The following is a 16,429-nucleotide window of genomic DNA, read 5'->3' as shown; positions in this document are numbered from 1 at the left end:
CCCCCCAGGACTCACGGAGGGTGGATGCCACTGTGGTGGTCCCCCCAGGCTTCTCATAACTTGTTCAATGCTATTCTGGGCGAGTGCAAATACTATGCTGTCAAAGCACAAGGATCGCTCTGCTCCCATCGCCGCGTAGCGGAAGTTTTTGAAAAGCGATTAAAATTCTTGCTAATTTCGAGTGGCAACAAGAGTGAAGCTTTCACGGGTACGACGGGGCGCTCACCTTTGAAGTGCTTGGGGCAGCAGACGAATTCCACGCCGGAGAAGAGGGATATTCCGCAGGGGAGCAACATGGCGAAGGAGCGCAGGAGCAGGCCTCGGTCGCGGCAGGTGCGCGCCGCGGTGGCGTTCCACCGGTCAAACTCCCAGCAGCGAGTCTGGTTGTGGATGTGGTCGAACATGCAGCTCTCTGGCACTAGCAGGGCATCGCTCTGGAACGGTCCCTCTGCAATCCACAAGAAACAATGGACGATTAGAAATAGGAAAATAATATACTTCATTATAAGTTTAGAGACGCAACAATGGAATGGGTAGAGGTGCCTTCATGGAGTCACTATTTAACACCAAGAGCTACCGCAAGCTGTCGCCCACTTTTCATGAGTTGATGACGTCATCGGAGCCAGGGCTCACTCATACGTTCAAGGGGAACTTTTCAGATTGTAAGGAAATCGCCCACAAAAGAGTATACACACTACACAGTCACTCGAGGTCTATGCACAAGACCCAGGAGTCTCCGAGAAGCGGTAAAAACGCTCGCCATGAGGTCGTGACGCCATCAACTCATCAGTGAAAGGGTTTAAGGGTAAGGTACGTATCCAAAATATGGTTCTCTTAATTTTTAAAACTCCCTCACCATCGACAGTGAAATAAAATTGATGAACGAGCCCACTGTTGCCTAGAAAGAGAGAGAGAGAGAGAGAGGAAAAAGTGAGCTGGTGAGAAGATAAGTTCGAGGGCTTTGCGTCATATCAGCCGGGGCGAAAATAGAAACGCCGGGAGATGGGGGTCTTCTTGAGGGGAGGTTGAACCGAAGTCATCGGGATGGAAGAGAGGGAAGGAATATGGAGTGAAGGGGAGTTGCTTGAGGGGCTGAGAAGACTCCCCAAATGCCATCAATACAACATTTATTGCATGTATACAGGCGTTAATGCGTAATGATCCGGAAATAGTAAAATTCTACTTTTCAAAATATGGTGGCAGCGGGGTAAAGAACCTCACCTGCTAAACGAGAGGTCGCGTGTTCGAGTCCCGCCTGGGTAGGTTTCCCGTATCCAGGACATCGTTGTTCGCGTATGTGTAATAATTAAATTTGTAGGATACCTCGATATAAAATGGACAATATGAGCTTACTTGGTGGTTTGGGAATAAAATAAAAACATTAGGGATGGTCGGATCGGATACCTTGGATCCAAATATCCGCGGATATCGCCCTTCATCGGATACATCGGATCCAAAGTCGCGGAAGACATCGGATCTGGATCCGAAGTTACGTAGCAGAATTTCAGTCGTGGAAAATAAATAAAAATAAGACTGGCACATAGTGTGACTCTTCCCAAGAGATTGAACAATCATCGGGGGAATCTCAGAATCGTAGGATAATAACTACGTCGCAGATTTCGGAAAACCACCCTCGGCCGTCCATCAGCCCGTGCCTCTGTTGTTTTTTCCGAAATCACACGCACAATAAATCATTGTCTTCCTTAGGGGGGGTCCAAAACGAGGGGCGTGGGAAATTTTTAAACAACAGGATACAAAGTAGAGGGTTTCAAACTAATTTTAACACCCTTCATAATCGAAAACTTCATTTTTCAAAGAAATCTATTGTAAATTCATGATTTTTCGATATTTTGTATCCTTTTATGAATGAAAGTACTTGAACAATTACTTCGCTTAATAGCAGAAATATGATAATGCATTTGGATCCGAAAATACCCGATCCGAAAGATCCGGCTCCGAAAATTAAGGATCCGATCCGAATCCGGATCCGAAAAAATCCTGGATCCGTCCATCCCTAAAAAACATAAAAATAAACATGTTACAACTCAGATAAGTGAAACTATCCCACAGAAATTATACCTTTCTCTTTCGTAAACGGCTAAAATTCCCTTTCTCCTCCTCTTAGGGCCCCCGCGCACTGGCAATTTTTTCAAAGCAACTATTTAGTTGCTTTATGGAAGTTCAAATGAAACACACGGCATTGACTGTGGCCCCGCGCACGGGCGACTTTTTAGTTGCCGCAACTAAATAATTGCGTCCGGACCTATTCTGAGGGTGATTAAATTGTTGCCGGCAGGAATAGATCGCGTGGATGTTTACCCAACCCCGCGCACTGTCAACTTTTCAGTTGCTTGACGGCACTTGTCCGCAGCGCATCTTAGGAAGTGTTTTGCAGGACGCGATTTGCAAAGGTCTCATAGTTTTTAAGTTTTGTGATTATTTACGGTAATTTTAATTACTAAACATGCTCTGCATTTTTTTTGGAAGCCTTACATTTACAACTTCACTTATTTCCATTATGTAAATACACAACAGCCTCAGAATAATTTTACTCACATAGTTACACCTTCCCTTCATTTAACACCTTTCATCAAATTTTCTTCATCTTGATTTTCTTTATACTCTTGAGATTCTTCGTATTTCTTTTCTTCACTTTCCTATTCTTCTCCTTCCTACTTGTCCAACTACAACTGTTTCACAGCACATTACATGGTGACCACGGATCTTTATTGTAGAGACTATATAATGCTGAGCCTTGGAATTTCTCGCATTCCATCTACGTTTCTGATCTTGATTCATTTCTTTTTCTTCGTTCAAGTCGACACCTTCAATTATTTCAATCACCTCCGTTGTTCAAAATAGGATTTCTATTTAAAAAACCACATTGGGTAGGTTGATTTGTCCTTCCGCTACGGTATATGCGTTACACCTTCAATCGACGCCATCATTTCTTCAATTTTTTCCTTCCGTTCTTTCTTCCCATTTCTCAATTTTACTGCAAATTTTGCTCCGGCCTCGTTTCTTTGCGGTACTTTAATTTATTGCACAAGCCCTGGATTGAATTTGGAAGCCATAAATTCACAACCAACGGTCATGTACCCTTACGGAAAGATACTGTACCCAAAACATTTTGTTCCTTTGCTTATTTTTTCGCTATCTCAAAATGAGCGCAACAACATAACTTGCTTCCGCGAGATCCATTGTAAACTGAGCTGAGGGGCAACTATTTAATCGCCAGTGCGCGGTAGCGAGCAACTCTTGGGTGAGTAAATTGTTTAGTTGCCGGTGATTAAAGTTGCCAGTGCGCGGGGGCCCTTACTCTCATTGTTTGCTGAAAACATCCTCCTTTCACCTTTTCTACACAATGGTACGGCAGGAGACGCTACGAGAGGCAGTGGTTTATCAGCCTCTCCTCGGATGGACATCGGCTTTTGTGACTTCACAGCCATTCAGTGACGGAACAGTCCCTTTGTAGCCGTCAAAGGAAGTCGAAGCGCGGACCTGGAGACCCCGTGCCGCCCAAGGGCCTGGCTATCCACCCGTTCCTTCGCCCAAAGATATTTCCTTCCCGTTACATCTATCCTCCACAAGAAATTGCAACACTTTCTTTGTTAAATTTTGTAAAAACAATATTGTTTATAATAATTTTGTCACCAGGGCAGTGAGGTTATTTAACGGTGCATCACATGTGACTGATGCTGACATATTTTATGATTCTTTTGACTCATTTAAACGAAATATGTTAACATATTTGCTGTTAATACACTACCTATCGACTTGATGTAAATTGTATATGATATGCTACCTTTATTGCACAATAAAAGTAACTTTAAATGTATTAATTTTATTGTTATTTTCCTTACAGCTAATATTCGTAAATTGGGTTTACTCCCGTAAAATAAATATTATTATTATTATTAAATACAAAAAGAGGATGTATGACAGTCTGTCTGCTATGCATTTTCATACGGTTGTACGGACTGCGATCAATATTAGTAAGTAGGTGCATCTCATGCTCTCAAACCTCGTAGTGCTACTTCTGGTTATGTCTGCTAAAACCTTTGCGTCGTTTTCTCACAACCGCTTGTTACGTCGTACAACTTCTGCGATTGGACATCCTGCCGGGTAGGCACACCTCTTGACACGATCAAGGAGAAAACATAAAAACCCCGTATGATCGTAAAAATCAAGTTTCAAGTTTCCCACTTATATCGGTTCTATCCTTCCAGAGCAACGCTGGGTGGTCTGCCAGCGGGTAATAATCTAGACCTTAGGCTATTCTACTCTATATGAACTGTTTACTTGGTATTTATTTATTTAATCCAGTCCAAAATCAGCACAATGCCAATTACAGAGGGCTCACAATAACAGGAGAAACAATTTAATATTATTAAGCAACATAACCAATAATGACCCTAAAATATTCAACAGTATTTACAAATAAATGACAAAGATTAGTAAATTTCATCGGGTGGTGCGAGGAATAGGGGGAAAATTGCGATAGCGATGGATGAGGGATGAAAAAAAGGATCAAAATTTGGAACACATTTGGCATAGGAGTTAACGGAAGAAGGAAGTCTGAATAGAAAAGAACGTTTAGAGACGGAAAGGCGGGGGGTGAAACAATGAAATAGGTCACTCGACCTCGTCGTGCGCGAAGGAACACGAAGCGGAAAAAAAGAAAGACGGTCAGATGATCTGTAATCGCCACTGATGATATTTGTTAATTGAAATGGTTCAATCGAGCTTTCAATTAAATAAGCTCTGGGGAAAAGATGTTAAATAGCTGTGATTACCCTTTCCCTTTCACCAACGGGAAACATCCCACGTAAAATTTAAAGTTCTTCCTGTTTCGTTTCCGAGCGTAGGGGTTGACCACGACAAATGACCACTTTTTGTTTCCGAGAAAGCAAGGGGATATTACCTACATTTCCGCACTTCGAGGAAGGAAGGCCAATGAAAAACAGGAGGTCTTCTAGATAAGGGTGTGTGGAGGAGGATGGGAAAGGCTAAGTGGACGGAGAGGCGGAGGGACGACGAAGTGGAGTGGGCGAATGTTGAGCAGCATGAGGATGAGGGAAGAATATTAGGTAGCAAGCAAGGGAGGAGAAGGAAGAGAAAAGGATTCGTAGATGGATTGAAATACCTTACTGTGAACTGAAGAGGGAAGGGGAATGTGAGACTTGGGACAGGCAGGGGTGACCTGCAAAATGCTCTATTCAATCCATCCTTGATAGGAAGCTTCTAGACGAAATACGAAGGAGATGGATGGAGGGAGAAGGTACTGATGCAGTGGCGCCGACTCCATGGGGCCTGAGGGGGCCCGAGCCCCCTCAAAAATTCTTTATGGGTGTGAGGAAAAAATGTGTCAGGCTTGTCGATTTTTCCCGGAGTGTCCAGATATCGAGATTCGAGTTATCAGGGCTCTAATGTTGATCATATGACTCTTCTAAAATGCTTAAATAACTTAAAACTCACTACTCATAAAATTTCCCGGGGCAAGATCCCCGGTTTGGGCCCCCCCAATATTTTTTGCAAGTCGGCGTCCCTGTACTGATGGGAGAGGATTTTTCAATGGAAGGAGCATGGGTGAGCGAGAAAAGGAGAGGAAGAGTTCGAATGAAAGGGAGAAGGCCTTTGTGAAATGAAGGGAGAGGTCCAATTTGGGGGGTTATTCTGCATTTTCGGAATTCGGACGTCGCCACGGATTTTACCAAATAAGGGCATTGTTTTCCAGTTCAATAAACGACCGCCTACTGCGGAGTAACGGCTCACTTAAAATGCTCACTTCAACGGAAAGTGTTCCTTGCCATCGTGTCATTGAGTGCTACCTCGAACGATGAGTGATTCATTGAACGGTTCATTTGGAGATGTAACAGCTATACGGTTGGAGTCCTTTTTATTCAGAAAGATAGAATAACCCCCATGGGCTGGCTTAGTTAACACTCTAGTAAACATACCAAGCCAACACAACAATTGTGGCCACAATGTGGCCGTACTGTGGTCATAGTGGTTTGCCATTATGGCCCCATTATGGCTTTGACCCCCGACCATAGTGTGGCCAAAATGTGGCTCGCTATAATGTGGCTAAAGTGTGGATAATACACTTTCTTTATATCAATTGAAACAATCAACTTCTATTTTAATAACTTACTAACTAACCTGCATCAATAGCAACCGTAATATACTTATGTTTACAAATGTTTGGTTTGCCAATCTGTGGCATTCCTGAGGCGATCCACAGAGTGGCCATAGTTAGGCATGTTTGGCAGGCCAAACTATGGCTTGCCGCATGGCAACCACTGTCTGGCCATAATATGGCAAGCTGTGGCTAGCCATAGCCATAGTTGCCACAGGTAAACCACAATTCGACCACAGTGTGGCCATAATTTTTGTGTTGACTGGGTACCTTAGCCGGTAGAATACTTAATAATAGTTTAATGAAAACAATACGATACAGGAGAGACAGGGTGGTTGATTTGCTGTGCGCTTGCCAGCCCGTGCGTGGACAATAAGGTCCGAATGTCTGTCAAGGGCAGTAAAGGCTGCGTGAGAGAGGTCGCGGGCGGGAGCTGATATCATCGTCGGCGATCGATCGCTGTGTTGCCGCCAAGTCCTTCGGCCCTGATCCGCACGTGCCGACGGATGTATAAAAGAGAGAGAGAGGGAGCGGGCCCACTGCCGGCCCTGGCCAAGGGGCGACATTAGTACTCCCGAAGGGGTGGGCTGGTGAACACAAGGGGTAGTGATGCGACAGTGGGGCAGACACATGCCTCATTCACATTACGATTGTTCCAGCGATTGTCGGAACTATCGTGCATCCACACGACGATTGTTAAAACCTGTGCTACCCTCTAGTGCTGACATCTAAAGTGAACGGGAAATTGACGGTTAGCAAAGCTGTTGAGGTGTGCAGGGACAAGATATTACTGTGTTCAAGGTGTATTTACCAAATAATTTTTCTTCCGCCCATATTCTTCCTTCCTAGGACAAATCCACGAAAAAAATAGAGCTTCACGAGCTTCATATAACTAATAGAAGACATCTAATTTATTGTGTATGAATTGGGGAGTAGAAGTGGGGGGGAGACGTGGTGGCCTAGAGGGTAGAGCTCCTGGCTCCTGATAGATGAGTCTTGGGTTCAAATCCCGGGAGAAGCCTTCTGACTCCCCAAATCAGAAATCCTTGAAGTGCGAGGTATTCCAGGGAAAATATCAGGCAGTAGCTAGAGTAAATACGATTAGGTCAGCTAGGAAGAGATCTGAGTGAAACCTTTTTCAGAACAACAGTGGGCCGGTAGTGAGAGTAAGTAAGAGTAAAAAAAATTAAAATATATGATGAAAAATCGGACCAGACTTTACCAAAAGAACACTTGTTCAAGCCGAAGTGAGAATTTTCTTTACTCAAATGCTCATTTTTTATACCTATCTTTAGAAAACACGAATTTCCCGAAGCCCGCATTGCTGGCACCTGATGATTCAGGGAGAGTAAATTTAAGGTCCGCAACTTTTTTGGTTCATGGTCGGTTGGCTGATGGTTTGACAAAAGAACTCAAACACCCGCATTTATCCCTTGTAAACCTGCTTAGTCTATTTTTCCGGCTAGAGGCGCCAAACCGCCGGTGGGGCTTAAAATCCTAACGCCGATGGGAAAAGACCGCAACTGACTACATGTTTTCACACGTAGTCACCAGAATGGCGCGGAAAATGTTGGCTTTGTTGGAGTATTGAGGTGAGTTAGGATGGAGGGAAAAAGCTCGAATTTACTACAATTTTTACAATAATTAGCTAAATTTGCAACCTCTAATTAACAATAAATCATAATTTCTCCACACAAAGCCTGAAACGACTCTCGATAAAACTAAATTGATCGTTTTCACTCATCGCCGCTCTGAGGACATTTTTGAAAACATTAAAATGCTCCCAAAGCGGCGAGAACATAAACCACGCTTCTACGGGAAGAACTGGGGCCTTGTCTTTCGTAGTCTCCAGCCTGTGAACACTGACACATCTAAACACTACTTTTTAGGACAGTAGCGTAGCCAGGGGGGGGGGGGTCCGGACCCCCCGAAATATAAACACACAGTTATTTTTTCAAGGAAAGTATTGAAAGAAAGAAAAGAAAACATTTTTAAGATTAAAGAAAACAAAGTATTGAAAAATCACGAATTAAAAATATTTATTTAACAAATGAAGTTTTTTCGACAATAAAAGGTGTTAAAATTAGTAAAAGACAGGGTCTCAGGCGTTACTTTGTGGAATCGCTTCATCATAGAATAAAATAAAATTACTTAAATATTTTAGATAAAGTGTGGAATAGAACAAAGTGATTTTATTTTATTCTATGTTAAAAATTAGTTTTAAACCCATTATTTAGTGCCCTGTTTTTCAAATAATTTCCCCCATGATTTTGGACCCCCCTACCCCCCCCCCCCGAACGAAATTCCTGGTTACACCACTGAACCTTAGGATCCAAATGCATGGGAGAGAATGGGGTCTTTTGGTAGCCAGTGTTCCCATCGCGTAACTATCCTCATCCCTGTCTCATCTCTGGATTCTCTTCACTTTCGACGTCCACGACTCCAAACTACCCTCCCGTCAATCCCCCTACCCCCAAAACAGCCTCCCCTCCCTCCTCCCGTCTTTCACAACATCCCTGGCGCTCACTTTCACCCCCTTCCGCCTCTCATTAGCAAGTTCATAATTTCATCCCCGACGGCCCATGTCACTCACTCTCTTTCTGTCTCTCCATTCCCAACTCATCTGCCCCTTCAAACTCACCCCCCCTACTCCCCCAAACCCACAGTGCCAGCCCACGAGGACAAATGAGTAGATGATCCGCTCGCCATCACGCATCGATCGTTATCACCAAACGGAGGAAGGCAACGGCGCAGGAAGACCGATAACTACACCGATATCTAAGATCATCAATCGTTAAGCCTTGTTTAAATGCACTAAACCTTAGACCAGCGTTTCCCGAACTTTTTCTTTCCACGACCCATTTTAGCCCATACGTTTTAGCCGCGACCCCTTAAAAATGGTTGTCTAAGTTTAAGTACATAGTTCACCATATTATTTGTATACATCTCGCGATCCCTTTCCTTAAGGCCCGCGACCCCCCTGGGGGTCGCGACCCCCAGTTTGGGAACCGCTGCCTTAGACCATCGGTAGATTTGCTCCGTCTAGAACTGAGCTCTAAACAATGGAATGCCGATACCCACTCCGCAACCGAAGCCAGCAAATTGCGCATCTGGCCATCTTGATTGACAATCACCTCTACTATTAAGATCCGTTTAAATTCCGCATGGAAAATCGCGAAAATTCGATTTTTTTTCAAAGTCATTCGGATGAGATTGCGACTTGTAAAATAAAGCACTTGGATAAACATGGGTTCAAAGTCTTCGCACTCAAAATATGCAATGCCCTCGCATTAAAATTTGGCGCTTCTTGCCATTCAATGTAATATTGCACGGGAGTCGGCTACGTTTGGAGACTCCGAACGTGCTTGAGCCCTGCTTAAATTGCTCCCATGGAGCATTGCGGTGCTTGGCGATCACCATTCTATTGCTTTGAATTTAGCGGGAAGGTGACAGCCAAGAACTAAGAAGAGAATGAATAAAATTCGATCTATATGAGCGAAGTTGAAACAGTTTAACTATGAACGCAGAAGAAATCGATGGTTATGGGTATATCGCACCACTAGGAAAACATGGATTTAACCACGCAGGTAAATACTGTACTTAAATCTTTCTTTTTTTCAAATTTATTACTAACGAGGGGCAATGACAAGGAAAAATGTAATTAACTTTTTCTCAAAAAGAAGAGGGCATGGAAATATTTCTCTTTCGTCACCGTTATTTACTACGTTTTTTTTTACTAAGTTACTATTTTCACTGTACTTCTTCTAAGAAATATGTACTGCTATTATGTACTAAAATATTTTATGCAATAAGCGGCAATGTGTTCAAGGAAATGGAAGTACATGTTATGTATAATCGTCGTAGAGACTCCACGATCCGTATGTCTATAGTGAGCTTCATGCTTTTCAAAAGATGCTCTTTGCTCGTAGGACCTAAATTATATAATACCCTACCAAACAATGTTAAGGGGAGACATTTTGTACAACGTTTCCAAAGATTAGGTAAAAAATAGTTAATGTCTTGTATAAAATTGAAAATGTGCTTCGTAAAGATTTTTTATTTTTCTTTTCTTACCAGAGCTAGTTGTATGCTAAATAAAGTTTGCTTTGTTCTATTAAAATATTTTTATACATAATGAAATATCCTTGCATATTTTGAGAAATGCATGTCACAAATCCTGTTGGGGCCATGGAAATAGATCTTTTGCCTTGTAGGGGGCCTGAATTCCCAATATATTTATAAATGTAGCATGGTTCGATTTGTTTTTTGGAAGAATACATTATTATCATCATATATCTTGATTTATAAGGAAATAACGAAAAAAATCAAAAGGTCGCAAAGTTGGATCGAGCCATGGGAACTGGCTACGAGTTCTCGCCAGTGGTAGAAAGGGCGTGTTTTAAATGATCAGCGTGCGGAGTTTGAATCGAACTTGGAGGGAAGACGTCACATTAAGGGACTGGCAACCGATCCGAGGCCGGCTCTGATTGGCCGAGGCTCAAACTCCTCGGGAGACGCAGGAGGAAGAAGGCCAATTGATTAGTGCGGCTGGGAACTGGCGGATAACCGCCCTGACACGACAGCATGAGAAAGGAGGGAGGGAAAGGCGCCTCCTCGAGGGGAAAAGAGAAAGGCAAGCCGAGAGAGAAGGAGCCGATTTGGGCAACTTAAAACGACCACGTCACAAGGTCAACATTTTTGACCAGAATCACGAGCTAGCGGGGCTTGATACTGCAAGAATTTGCTGGCGTATCATTTTGGTAGAATTTCCTCCAAAAGTTCGAGCAAAAATCGCAGAATTGATACTGTGTTTTTTAAATAAAAGGACCAATGGTAAGGTGATTCCACACGAGTTCATCCATTTTCTCTGAGGAGATATTGAATAGTTAAGAAAATAAGAACTAATTATGAAGTTATCTCAAAATTGATGAGTGGCTTATAAGGAACGCAGATTAAATAACTTTCTTCAATACCTGCCTATTCACAACCTTTCAGACTGTTTAATTATCACATTTGGATGTCAAATTTAGCAACTTGTAAACCGGAAAGTTTGCTAAAAAAATAAAAAAAGGGGAAGATATAGACTCCCAAATTGATCGAGAAGGCGTGAATTGCTAGCACAAAATATAATGATGGGGAAGGTAAAAAATGAAATCAAATATTATGGGAAAATTGTAATACCACTGCAATGATAACTATGTATGTATGTATACACTGAGGCAATTTTTGAGGAGGGCGTTGACATTTTTTTCTCTTCGTTTGGTCGCCGTCCTGTCTTCCACGAGGGTTGAGAGGAGGCGGCAAAATATAAATGGGGAGTGGGAGACACGAATGTCCACTGCTGCCAGGGAGTGAAGCAGATTGCCTGTCAGTCGGCGCTGTCTCCCGTCCGCTCCGACGACACTCCGATATCCCATCAATGGAGAGAAGACGAAGCAGCAGAAAAAAATGGACGTGGAACGAAAGAGCTCAGCGGGGATCCACAGCAGCAAACGGGAGGAGAAATCCAACACCCACACACTACATATCGTTTATTTTTTGTTCTAAAAGTCCCGCGGCGCCCACGCGCGGTCTCCAAGGGGTGCAAAAGCAGCCTTGACAACCCAAACAATCCGGTCTAAAATATAAACTTAAACCCTAATAAACAAAGGTAAGACATAATCAAGAAGACATAATCTAAAGCTTTAACTCCTGCATTTGAAGATATTTTACTCCACTGATCTCAATAGCCCAATATCTCCAATAAGATATTAGTTTTAAACTCATAAGACCAACAAACATTTTCAGGCTGTTTTTGTGGAACCACATAAGAGTGTGCACATTGAAATAGAACTTACCTAATTAAATACATATTGCACTCAGTCGACCACGCATCCGATATGTGAACATGCCATTTTCACGATACAGAATTCTACTCCGCAGTATATACCCTGGGAAGAAGGTAAGGGGTGGATAGGCAAGGTACCTCATTCCCACGGCATATATGGAGGAGAAGAGTAAAATTCTGTGCGTTGAAAACGACATTTTTAAATGTCGAAACAATGGTCGGTTGCTTGAAACACACCCATATTTAGTGGTGAAACTTTACAGTTGTTTTATTTAAACGTGGACACTACACATTATTAGATTCTTCAGGTGAACACGTGAAATTATAGGGACACAATAAGGGTTTTCCCATTTGTACTCCCCCGAAGTTGTAAACGGGAAACTATTTCCACGCCCGCACTGCTAACTTCACAAGACGAGCTAACTCCTCCTTCCCACCGCATTTGTCACTTCCCGGTTAACTGTGCGCACGTCTCAGCCTCCATACAATCGTCCTCCGACTCTTCGCTCATTTCCGAGTTGGCCGAGAATAGCGAGTGGATATTCCCGACGCCGCGCCGCCTTGATTTGCACCTGAGCATCGCAGAGAGAGAGAGAAGCGTGTGTCTCTGTCTGCCAGTTACAGCGATTTTTTCCCGTGATTATGCTTTTCCCTTAAGTGCTTTCCTCTCCGGAGTCCCGACGTCTAAGAAGGAAGCCTCATCGGGGGGAAAACTCATCGCTCCAAGTTGTCCCTCGGGTGAGAATAGTTTCTCGCGAGCAGAGTCGGAGTGAACGACCGGAAACAGACCCCCTCCTTCCCGGTGAGCTCTCCCTTATTTCGAGTCCACGCGAAGAGTTGATTCAGCTTTATCTCGAACATATAAATAACTTAAAAATTTGTGGTACTAATACTCAAATTTCTCGACCGGTTTCAATACACATATGGCATTATATCCAGGTGAAAATACAAATTTTCACAAATTCAACATCATCTATGTTATCTTCGGATGATAATGCATTTGTATAGAATTGCATTTTGATCTCAAAATAATGCATTCAAACCGCTCGTGAAAGTAAATTATTCGGGGGAAATTTGCAGGAACTTTTAATACATCTCTTTTGTTCCTCACCTCTTGGTTACGTTAACTATGAACTCTTGAGATTTAGGTCATTAAAAAAGAACATATTTTCCGACGTTTTAGAAATTTATTTTCCATTATCAAGGCTTATTTAAAGGTAAGAAGTAATATAAATACTAAAGTGGTCAAGTTTTACATTATAGTTTTACAGTGCATAAACTATCGCATTGATTGATTAGTTTACAATATATTTTGCATTAACATTGAAAGCCCAAGAAAACATTTTCTAGCTCTCAATTCTGTTTTTAATAACAAGGATTAGCTATATCTTAACACTGGAAGAATAACAATAAAAAGTTATGGTACATTATCACACGATTTATTCAATATGACCGGTTTCGTCGCAGAGGCGACATCATCAGGTACAGAATATATCGTGGGAAAAGGTACCATAACTTTTTATTGCTCAGAATGGATTTTCACAAGGTAAAGCCAGAAACAATCGAGTTTAGTGGAAGAATAATTTCTTTTAGAGATATTCCGCTGGTTGAGGCATACAAGATCATAACAAGCTCTCGACATCGAATATCTTTAGCTAGTTGAGCGTCATTTCACATACCTCACGGCGTTTGAAAGGCTCGACAAAATAGCGCAGGGCTATGGAGTCAATAATATGGCAACAAATTGATATTTTTCGAAACATGGACGTAAACAATTACGAAAATTTCATAATTATATAATAAGGCTTATAATTTATCTGCCTTGCTTAATGAATGGCCGAAAGAAAAGACATTCAGTCAATTCATCAGGGGCAATAAACGCACCCACAATACAGATACGACTTGAGGGTTGCGCGACAAAGGCGCTAATAGGGATGGGGTGGTGAAAGCAGATGGCAAGAGAACTCATATCGGAGCCATAGTCAGTGAGAATCACGATTGGAATGCAGAATAAAGTGAAGCTGTCTATTCAGATGATTGATATTATTCATAGCTTTGCATCATCTTAGAATCTCGCTATATTTCCAGGACCAACAAAAAAATGAAATAAGATATATTCCGCCGAATGGTGAGGTGTAGGAATTCGTTTTTTCTGCTAGCAATAAAGGACATTGATTATTGCTAGGTGGGACTCTAGAGTCAAACCACTCCGAACATTATCGTAAAAAAAACAGCGGGTGTCCTACCACCTATCGAGGCAGCTTGCGGGGTAGCAAGTAGACGGAGCTGTTGAGTACAAGTGCACCAAAAATCCAAACAGTAGAGGAAAATAACGAAAAACACGCTTTTCTGTGACTGTAAAAAGCCTCAACACTAATGGATTATCTAGAGACAAATGTATGTATCATTCTTCTCCTAGGATGGTCTACTATTTATCGAAGAAAAGCGAATTCGATTTCAGTAGTGGTAGCCCGCATCCCTTTAAAGACGGTGAGGGGATGATAGAATAAAAAAATAAACTTTGTTATAATCCACAGAGAATTTATTAAAAACTATACAGGTTTCGACCTTTAGAACAGCCCTGATACCTCTAAATAATGACCTGAAAACAGCCTAGCTAAATAAATACCGTGTGGTATACAACAGAGTTTAATTTTGATTCTGACATGTCCCCATTCCACGAAGTGAACTCGCGACCCATTGATTAGCGGCGGGTGTCGTCCACCTTCTTTTCCCGCTTCGCACCCACCCATCCTCAGTTTCTTAGCTCCCATCGCCTCCTCCCTTTCCCTTGTCCTCTTGAGGTGCGAGCGTAAAAGTTTCTGACTTATGAGCCTGGCCTCACGAGTGTACCCCCCGCCAGAGTGGGTTTCGTTTCCTTTGCTAATGGATTATCAATATCTCTCAGGCAGAGCCATTCCTCGCTCGCACCCGTAGGAGAGAGAAAAATCACTCCTGCTTGACCGATATGATTCCCCGACGAGACATTTGTTTAAAACTTACTTTATCACCTTCCCCGCAAAATTCTCACGATGCAACAATTACCTGTATTTTAAACATGAAAATTTTCACCAATGTATTTTATAAATGAATTAAACGAGGTCAAAATAAATAAATAAATTGTATGAATTAAACGAGGTAAAGATAAGGAAAAAAAGATAATTATCTAATCAACCAAGGAGGAAAGTTATTCATCACTTTCGTATCACCGTCATCTCATACTACAATATAGAAGTACAAGGAGAAGAATCCGAAGAAGTAGCTGTATAAAAACATCAAACCTTAGCCCATTTTTTGGACTTCGAAAATGGAAAATTTAAGAAGAAATACAAGAAGAAACCTAGAACATATTGAAGCCCTGATGATGGTTTAAAATAAACAGAAACGTTGGCTATAACATTTTTGCATAACATACGTTGACCTACACTCCAAGAAATATTTAAACATGAATGTATTTTCTGCCAGTCAAAATTTTAGAAATTTGAGAAAGAATAGAATAATGTCCAAGGCCTACTCTATAGGTACATATAGAAACTTTCATGGAAATGGAAAACGTTCTTAAACAAGAAAGGCGTCAAAATAAAAAAAAACATAAAGAAGACCGATCGTTCGGGTGTGTTGCGATCATGAGTCGTTTTCATGGTTAAATCACAAGGATTCCAAAAGTGCCAACAGATGCCTCCACTCACCTCTAAAACGTAATCGCGAATGATAATAAAGCAAGCGTCACAAAGAATATAAAATTAAAAAAAAACTACGATCTAGAAAACAGTGCGTGAAAAAATTCGTGTGGGCAGTGGCGCATTATGGTTCAGAAGATTGGACTATCGTAAAAAGAGATCAGAAAAGAATAGAGACCTTCGACAGCTGATGCTGGAGGTAAAATGGGCGGATAGGGTGAGAAATGAGGATGCATATAAAAGAATAGGAGAAGAAATAACTCCACGCCAGATAAGTACTCAGTACCATAATGAGACAGAAATCACGTAGGGAATAATAATGGAAGACAAAAATCAATGGAGAGATTCTTAAAGGAAGAAGAAGGTACAATTACTTACGATAGACCAAGAAGGATACAGAAATGAAGAGCCTCAGGGAATGAATAGAGAATTTTTAGATTTATTTGTAAAGTAAAAGAACTAGCTTGAAATAGGGAGTGAGGGAGGGCTGCAGTATGTGTAAAAAAATTTACTGTATCTTGATTTACTTTGTGGTATTCCATTAAAAGTTTTCCTGGATATCAAAAAATTACTTATACCACTTATTTTTTATCAGAGCGTGACCCGGGTTTCAATGAATTATCATCATCTTCAGGCGCTAATTATGATTTGTTTATCTTATTATTTTTACCTAGTTACTTTATGAATTTTAAACCGGACGCCAGAATAGGGGAAAAGGATGGGTAAATATATTCATTTATAAGAGTACTGCGCCATAAGAAACATAATTTGCGCTTGAAGATG

The 16,429-nt window shown here is 41.7% G+C and overlaps 1 protein-coding gene across 1 annotated transcript in view; it reads right to left on the bottom strand.

Moving 5' to 3' along the window:
- Window positions 1–16,429, bottom strand: part of LOC124154660 (amyloid-beta-like protein) — a 369,007-nt gene that overhangs the window by 26,890 nt on the left and 325,688 nt on the right. Inside the window, exon 4 of the mRNA XM_046528515.1 lies at window positions 227–448. Coding sequence (XP_046384471.1) covers window positions 227–448 — 222 coding nt within the window. The remainder of the gene's footprint in view (window positions 1–226; window positions 449–16,429) is intronic.

The sequence above is a fragment of the Ischnura elegans genome, chromosome 2, assembly GCF_921293095.1.
Source record: "Ischnura elegans chromosome 2, ioIscEleg1.1, whole genome shotgun sequence".
NCBI classification, from domain to species: Eukaryota; Metazoa; Arthropoda; class Insecta; order Odonata; family Coenagrionidae; genus Ischnura; species Ischnura elegans.
This window is presented reverse-complemented; position numbering and strand designations above follow the sequence as displayed.